The sequence below is a fragment of the Sorghum bicolor genome, chromosome 5 (assembly GCF_000003195.3).
Source record: "Sorghum bicolor cultivar BTx623 chromosome 5, Sorghum_bicolor_NCBIv3, whole genome shotgun sequence".
In the NCBI taxonomy this organism is placed as follows: Eukaryota; Viridiplantae; Streptophyta; class Magnoliopsida; order Poales; family Poaceae; genus Sorghum; species Sorghum bicolor.
Genome location: NC_012874.2, coordinates 66,401,445 through 66,410,560, shown reverse-complemented (window position 1 = coordinate 66,410,560; position 9,116 = coordinate 66,401,445). Strand labels below are relative to the sequence as shown.

The 9,116-nt window shown below is 45.2% G+C and overlaps 1 protein-coding gene across 1 annotated transcript; it reads right to left on the bottom strand.

Annotated features, from left to right (window-relative positions):
- Positions 5,027-7,425, bottom strand: LOC8066702 (L-type lectin-domain containing receptor kinase IX.1). The gene is made up of 2 exons (XM_021461747.1): positions 6,025-7,425; positions 5,027-5,937 (listed from the first exon to the last, which is right to left on the bottom strand). The coding sequence occupies exons 1-2, from the start codon at positions 7,419-7,421 to the stop codon at positions 5,175-5,177; spliced, it is 2,160 nt and encodes a 719-aa protein (XP_021317422.1). The 5' UTR covers positions 7,422-7,425; the 3' UTR covers positions 5,027-5,174.

Here is a 9,116-nt window from a genome sequence, read left to right as displayed (position 1 = left end):
TTAACACTTGACGAATTTTAATGTTATCTTTAGACACTAAGTTAAAATTCGTCAAACAAGAAAGTATTAAATGAAGCTGGAAGCCTTTCATTTAGGCCAGACTCAATAGGGTTTGAATAGAGTTTAATGGGCATTAATATACTGATGTGGCATTATATTAATAAAGAGAGATGATAGGAGTTTTATAAGAGTAGAGAGAGTTTCATGAGAATGAAACTCTTCTACACAGTTTTCAAAATATAGATGCGTTGGAAACTAGGTCACGCAGAGACTCCTCCCACGTTCGGTCTGGCCCAACTGGTGCGGAGGAGTCGACTCCAAATTCCATTATGGACAGCGTTCGTCCGAATCCAACTCGGTTTCGCCTCCGCCCATATAGATTCAGTCATCCAGAATTCCAAACCACCCCACCGCCGCATCCTTCAGCCAAGCCATTGACGGTGTTAGGGTTGCGAGATCTCACTCCCAATGGTTGTAAGCTTCAAAGGTTTCTAGGCGAGAACACGAAGGTTCCAATTTGCCACCGATGGTAGGCGGGAAGGTTCACTGAGCCGCCGGGGCACCGCTAAAGCCCCAGCGGCGGCCACCAGACCTCACGGTTTGTCAAAGAGGTCCGCCACCAAGAGGAAGGCGGTGGCAAAGGATCCAATGTCGTCTTGTTGTCGCATGCCGCGCCGTCCTCCACACGTGATGATCAAAGAGCAGGAGGAGGAGCCAGAAGCAGCGGTGGCGGCGACTGTGGCGGCTACAGAACAGAAGTACCGGCTGTCGAAGTCGTATGTCCATTGGATCCTGGCTCTGAAGCCGATGGAGCTGCCAGCCCGCTTTGCGGCGCTGAAGCGGAGTAACCTGGTGCTGAGCCGCAGTCGGCCGAGGAGGCGGACGAGGACAAGTCGAGGAGAAAGCTTTTTTCTCTTTTTGCTAAAATATTAAGATAGGGAGTTGTTTTATCAAACTCCTAGAGATGCTCTTAAGTGTTAATAATTAGCAATCTTGCATCTAAAGTGGTCTAGCTAATAGCTTTGCTAATTGTTAGCTGATTCTCAACTAACAACTAGTATCTCACTACTTGAGCCAATCTAGCTAATATCCTCCAATCTTAGAAAACACGCTAGATAGTATCTACTCCTCCTTATATGATAACGTCGTTCAGGACAATGACACGATCTCCAAAACACAACTTTGGCCTCTTATTTTTATAAAAACATTTAGAAAAAATAATATATGTATATCTTTATGAAAGTATTTTTCAAGACAAATCTATTCATATAATTTTCACATTTGTAAACTTAATAACTTAAAAGTTATTGATAATTTATATCTTAATGTTTGACTCAAACCTTGTCCAAAATGACATCTAAATCGTATACATAGAGAGTATGCGGTAACCCACCACATAGAGCTTTGATGTGTCTAGGCATTTTGTATGTGTTCTGTATTCATGTATGTTTATCCCTAATAAACAAGAGACTAGTGGGCCAAAAGTTGTATAAAAAGGGGCATAAAGCAACCGAAGCCCGTATCTCCGAGTAGTCTGTGCTGCTTGTTTCCTGTTTCTCTTTGAACTCTGTTTGCCAGAATCCTATTATGTTGTCAGTCCTGTTTCAGTTGTCTTTTAGTGAGCCAGCTATGTTCCTTTAGTTTTATGACCCAAACCTTTCTCAGTTGTCTCTCTAGAGCCAATCTTGCTAGTTTTCCCTAAACCATAGCTTAAGCTTTTCTTCTGCGCTTTAGAGTCTGTTCTTGTTGTTCTTGCTCGTTTCACCTTAACTTATGTGTTAGCAATGTGTCTTACTTGTTTCTTGTTTTCATTTTCTTTTGCGAACATTGTTTTCAAAAAATTGAAGTTAAATATATGTTAATTTGACTAATACTCATGAAAGCCAGATCTCTAATTAATATTTGACTAGTTTTACTATAAGGATTTTCATAAAAAATGTTACCTTCACTAATATATATTTAAGTAGTTTCTGGAACAAAAGTTTGTTATGTTTATCTCGTTTTTTCTTAATAAAAGTTAAGTTGGTTAATGTTCTATCTTACTTGTTTTCCTAATATAAAATCTAACTAGAGTTTCACCTCAATTTTCATAATCAATGTTAATCTAAATAATACCTATGTTAATCTGTGTTTTCAGTAATAATATGATATGTTCAATATGCTAATATAAGTTATACATTTAGATGTCACATATAGTTTAGTTCTTTTCAAAGATAAATGTTTAATTTGTATAATTTGAACTTCAACCTTTGATAATAAATCTGACTAGTTTCTACTTCGATCTTTACAAGTTAAAATAGAATTTGAGTAAATTTTAGTATTGGGTATTTTCTGAATAACCTTTATATATACGTTTTTCTTAATTAAAATGAATCTAGTAAACAGGCATTCTTAAGTCTGTCCGAGTAGTTTTTCTAATCTACGCTTTGAGTAAATTAGCAGCATTGTTTTCGTTAGGACCAAGCCCTGATCTCCGAGGCCTGACCTTGGAGCCCTGATCCTTAAGTGTGTGTTTTTTTCTAGTTTTTCTTTAGTTTAGTGCTTTTTCATAGCCATGTTTGTTTGTCTACTTGTTTCCTTGTATGCTTGTGCTCGTTGATTGCTTCGAGTAGAAGGAACGCTGGTCAAGGTTAAGAGTATCAAGAACATGAGTTGAATACTTTGAGCTGTGGTCTCTAACCATCAAGGAAAGCGGCAAGTGTCTGTAACTGTCACAATCTCGATTTTTCCACAAAGGAGAAAATCCACATATTCGAATTATGATGTATAATCTAGGAAATTGAACCATCACGTTATCATATATAAGCTGATATCATAGTCATACATCGTGAAAATACAAGATTACAAGACATTTACAACACTTGGTCAACACACACCTATTTACATCGTTTTTCTAGCGAAAACGCACTACAAGTAAAATATATTGTAGGACAAAATTTACACAGAGATTTGCAAGAAATTCTATTCAAACATGAAACAAATTGAGCTTCTCGAAAAACAAAAACATAAAAGAATTAATTTAATGTGTAAACCATCATTTCGGCCCACTCCTTGCGGTGTGGCCCACGCATGCAGCAATCTGCGGTCCACTCTGCTCCTGCACGCTGCAGCAGTGGCCCGGCTCACTCGCACGCGCGCTCGCTAGCAGTACCGTGGCCCAGCTGCGGTGGCGGCCCGTGGCCCAGCAACGCACCCACCCTCCCCCGGTCCCAGGCCACAACCTGGCCCGGGCTAGGAAAGTCCATTCCTGCTTGGGCCGAAAGAGGACTGTAACGTCCCGCCTCCAATAGGCCAGGCCCGCTTACATCTGGCAGTTTTTCTAGAACATAGTCAGTCCCTACAGACCAACACTAGTCTTTTCTGCACACTTTGTGCTCACTCGTGCGCACTCGAGAACTACTTTCCGGTCGATCATCCATTCCTAAATTTCTCCAGGCCAAGCACGCTTAACTTTAGAGTTCTTTGGAGATGGGCTTCCGGAAAAGAAGTTACAGCTTGTTGGTATGAGTTTTCTATTAATCCTATTAAGCCCTGGGTCGGGTGTTACATCCTCACCCCCTTAAGAGATCGACGTCCTCGTCGATCAACCCCAAGCCAGAAACGTCCTCTCTTGGCCACGTCCGTGCATCCAGTGCCAGCGCATGTGCCATGCTGTGTGACCACTCTGGTTTCACACCAGCCATACACACCATGCCTACGCAACTGCGACACACGCGCCCGTGAAACCGCGAGAGTCGGCTCTGGTACCATTCTGTAACGTCCCGCCTCCAATAGGCCGAGCCCGCTTACATCTGACAGCTTTTCTATCACATAGTCAGTCCCCATAGACCAACACTAGTCTTTTCTGCACACTTTGTCCTCACTCGTGCGCACTCGAGAACTACTTCACGGTTAGTCAGTCCCCACAGACTAACACTAGTCTTTTCTACACACTTTGTCCTCACTCGTGCGCACCCGAGAACTACTTCTCGGTCGGTCACCCATCTCTAAATTTCTCTAGGCTAAGCACGCTTAACTTTAGAGTTCTTTGGAGATGGGCTTCCGAAAAAGAAGTTGCAACTTGTTGGTACGAGTCTTCTATTAATCCTATTAAGCCCTGGGCTGGGTGTTACAAGGCCCGTCGCGGTGCCAGCCATCCCTCGCCGTTGGATTTGATCCGATGGTGAGACATCAATTTCGCTAGATCAAAACCTCTGCTGGCCCAAAACTCTAACCCTCATTCTTCTCCCTCCCTTCTCTCTCTTTGTGTCGCACAACAGAGAAACAAGGATCAACGTCCGGCCTTCTAATGGCGACGGGAGAGAGTAGGGGTAGAGGCGCCGCCGTGGGGCCGCTCGCCAACACGTGTGTTCCCCTTAAGGAGGAGCGCGCCGCCATCGAGCCATTTTGCGACGGGCTCTGGGCCTGAACCATGGCGGCAGAGCGCCCTTTTGCCTGTGTTGACGGCAAGGCCTCTCGGCCCGATGGCATAGAGGAAGGGCCAATTAGGTCCCATGTTCCCCATTTGTCTTCTCTTTTGTTTAGGGTTAGGGCTCCATTGCACTGTTCATCTTCTACCTCAAGATCGAGGTGATTTTCTTTTCTTTTCCCCAAAAGCTTCTAGATCTACTCACTAGATAGGTATAGGATACCATTGTTATACTATAGCATCATTCCAGCAGTAGACCAGTGGGGTACAACTTTTCTATTTCAAGATAAACAAGAGCACAAGAACTAACTCAGAGAGACAGGTGCACAGACCATCGGATGGAGGGGCTGGTGTGGTGGTGTTGGATCCGGAGGCTGCCATGTCGTGGGTGGCGAAGTTCTATGCGAAGGCAGCAAATCGAAGAAGAACAGGTGGTGAAGAGCAGTGGAGGAGCTTCCCGTCACTTGGTTGCACTCCTACTTGAGATCGACTTAGTTTTTTGTCGGTGGATTTGGCGGCTCACGGTGAACCTCGTATTGGGGCGGTGGCCCCGGCCACCTCTCTTTACAACGTAGGGTGACAGAGGTCCTCCATCCATAAATAGGTTGGACGCCTCCAATTTGGACGCGAGTTAAGGCCAAAAAAAGGCCGTTGGGTCTTCTATGGTTAGGAGATCAACTAACAGGGAAAGCCATTACAATGCAGAACACATAGAATCATAACAATGAATTTAAATACAACAAGGAATCAAGAAGATCATGGTAAATCATGTGAAATTTCGGAGCAAAGCCGATGACGGTGACTGATAAGAAGGGTTGGTGTTGCCGGTGGTTGTCGAAGAACTTGTACCGCTGTAGGCATCGATAGACAGAGCGCCGTATGCTCGTGGCTGAATGGGAACATCCAACATTGTCTTGTACATCTGCGGCGGGAGGACCGGAAGCAGCCTCTTGTCCTCCGACTGCAAAACGTGCATAGCTTGCTCGATGGACGGCCTCTCACTTGGATCAGGATGTGCGCACCAGAGGCCGACCACTAGCACTCGCTCCATACACTCCTCATCGAGCTCGTCGCCCCTTAGCCGCTCATCTGCAGCGTCAAGGGTAGCACTCTGGCCGTAAAGGCTCCACACCCATTTCAGCAGCACTAAGGGGGGTTGTTGCTGCTTCTGCTCCTCGCCTGCTGCTGCTTCCTTGTCATTCTGCTGCATGACAACCTGCACCGGAGGTCGGTTGCAGACGATCTCAAGCAGGACGATGCCAAAGCTGTAGACGTCAGAATAGGTGCTCGGGCGGCGTGTGTTGACGAACTCGGGATCGATGTACCCTGCAGTGCCCAGCACTGCCTTGGTGGTCTGCCACCCGGCGCCATGGTCGACTAGCCGTGCAAGGCCGAAGTCCCCTAGCTTGGTTCCGTGTGACTCGTCCAGCATGATGTTACTCGGCTTTATGTCGCCATGGACGATGCACTGCTCCCACTCCTTGTGAAGATACCGTAACGCTGAGCCCAAGCCAAGGATGATCTTGTACCTGCAATGTTCGCTTATCTTATAAGCCGTATATTTTGTACCAGCTAGCAGACGAACAGTACTTTTAGTCATGACTTTTGAGACTTACCTTTGTGGCCACGTCAAGAATGTATCCTGGCTGTAGAGATGCCTGTCGAGGCTGCCTTTGGCCACCATCTCATAGACCAGCATGAGACCGTTGCGACGACTGTCGCACCAGCCCAAGAGCTGTACAAGGTTTCGATGCTTCAGCCGGCTTATGATCCTCACCTCAGCCTCGAACTCTCGCCTCCCTTGCGCTGACGACTCTGACGACAACATCTTTATCGCCACGGCACGATCCACTCCAGCAACGTTGAGCTCACCCAAGTAGACGCTTCCGAAGCCGCCACGACCGAGCTTCTTCTCCTCGGCGAAATTGCTGGTGGTGTTGGCTAGCTCCCCGTATGTGTATCGCTTAGGGCCACCACCAGCAGCAGCTACCCCTCTCTCTAGCTCAAACTGTTCTTCGGAGTCGTCGCTGCTACCACTTGCTGCTTCATGTCGCCGCCGCACAAGAAATAAGTAGGTCCCGGCGGCGCACAGCAACAGAGATAGGATAGGCACCAGTAGGATTAAAAGTAGTTGTAATTTATTGGAGGTACCAACGACATTTGCTGTGGTCTCCGACGTCGATGCGAGTGTTGAACTGAACGACCAGTTGAATACCGTGTGCATCTCGCCGGCCTTGCCGGTGGAAGCGGAGAAGCCCACGGCGACGTCCTCCGGAAGGTAGGTGCTCAGATCGATGATCGTGTTGACGTGGTATGAACTGTCGTTGATCAGTAGATCGGCTGTCAACAGCTCCGAATCGTTGTGGTAGCTGATCGTGGCGACCATGTTGATATTTGACGTCAGGTTCCCAGTCGGAGAGGACGTGTTGGTGGACGCCATGGAGACCATGGAGGTGTTGTCGATTCCCATATGGCTGCCGTTGATGTCGGCTGCAGGGGGAGGATTGGACCAGGTGTCGAACTCAACGGCGACGAACACGAACCGGCTGTCCCCGGTCGAGTTGCCGCCTGCAAGAAGGCCGAGGTTCACACCACCGCTCCCCGGCGGGATCTCGGTCGCCGACGAGTACGGCGTGAGGAAGAAGGCCATCCCGTCTCCGGTGGGCAGACTTGAATCCGGCGTGATTCTGAAAGTGAACGACGTGGTGAAGCTTGCCAGCAGCTTGGCGCCGCCGGCGGCGGCACCGGCACGCCAGAGTGGCACCGGCTTGGCGTACGTGGCCCGGCCGATGCTGCCGCCGGTGCCCTGAACTATGTCGTTTCTGGTCAACTCAAGCTTGTCCCCATCTATGTACGTGTTGTTGCAGTTGATCTGCATACCGCAGGCAGATGCTGGGTCGGAGAAGCTGAGGTTGAAGGAGAGCGAGGAGGCGCGCGGCACATGGGTGGAGAACAAGGAGCAGCAGAGCAAGAAGAAGAGCATGGAGGGACACACAGGGATCTTTGTACCCATATTCGCGATGCTGTACACGCCTGGTTTGCTTTACTCGCGGGAGATAATAACTGGAATCGATGAAGCTTGGGGATTTATTAAAAATAGATGGATACTATACCTCAAGCATCAAGGGCTGAGGTTGACGCCTCTACTACTAGTAGTAGATCCGTTGATTGCTTCCACACGGTCAAGAAAGGAGGGGCTGATATTGACGCCTCTGTGGCCCGTGCTTGACTGATGACTGAGCCCTAAGGGAAACTTGGCCTAGTTTAAATCCAGGGCTTAGGCCTTGTTTAGTTCCCAAAAAAAATTATAAAAAATTTCAGATTTTTCGTCACATCTAATCTTGCGACACATGCATAGAGCATTAAATATAGATAAAAATAATAACTAATTGCATAGTTTGTCTGTAATTTGCAAAATAAATCTTTTAAGCCTAGTTAGTCTATAATTGGATAATATTTGTCAAATACAAACGAAAGTACTACAGTGTCTATTTTGCAAAAAAAATTGGAACAAAACAAGGCCTACATAAAGATGTCACATCGAGTGTTCGAATAGTAATAATTAAATAAATTAAAAAGCGAGATAAATTTATTAAGCCTAACTAATTTATCATTAGCACATGTTTACTGTAGCACCACATTTTCAATTATAGACTAATTAGATTTAAAAGATTTATCTCGCAAAATAATCACAATATGTACAATTAATTATATTTTTAATCTATATTTAATACTCCATAAATATGTCAAATATCCAATAGTACGCGGAGTAAACTTCTAAATGGTGAAGGTTTTGTAGACCTGGACAACTGGTGCACATTTTTCCACCTTGACTTTGTCACAACACACTTATTGATTGCCTATCGATGTCTCCATTCTGGTTTTATGTCCTGCTCATAACAACTCTCTATCCTACAATACAATGCATTCTAATACCTACTTCCTCCATATCAGATTTAGAAGTTATTTTGGACAAGGTTTGAGTCAAACATTAGAAATATAAATCATCAATAACTTTTAAATTGTTAAGTTTACAAATGTGAAAATTATATGAATATATTTGTCTTAAAAAATACTTTCATAAAACTATACATATATCATTTTTTCTAAATACTTTTATTTATACCTAATAATAAAGAGACAAATTTTGCACCTTTTTTTTGGTCTGAAGTTTTTCTTGTCTGGCTACTTATAAGGATGGAGAGATCGGACGCGAGACAAAAAGAAAGAAAGGAATCCTCTCACAAGTTAGACTTCTCCAAATCAAACTCTATAACAAAACAAAGGAAAAAAATATCTATACCTCAAAATTTCTGCAGTTTCTTTTAGCTTCATCTAGCCTAAACTATATTTTTATCATGTGTCCGTGTGAAGGGTCGAGATGGCGGACTAGAGGGGGGGTGAATAGTCCTTTCTAAAACTTAACGCGCCGGCTAACCGAAACAAATGCGGAATTAAAACTATCGGTCTAGCCAAGACTACACCCCTCTATCTAAGTTCTCTAGCACCTTGAAAAGATCCTAAACAAGCAAACAAGGTGCTACTTTAGCAAGAGCTCACCTAACCAATTCTAGGAGCAAGGTCACACAAACCTATGCAACTAGTACTTTGCAAACCGAGGGAGCTCCTACACAAACTAGTGAGGCAAGCGCACAAAGCCTAAGCTCACTAGCAAGCTCAATAACAAGGCAACTAATGCCAAATTAGA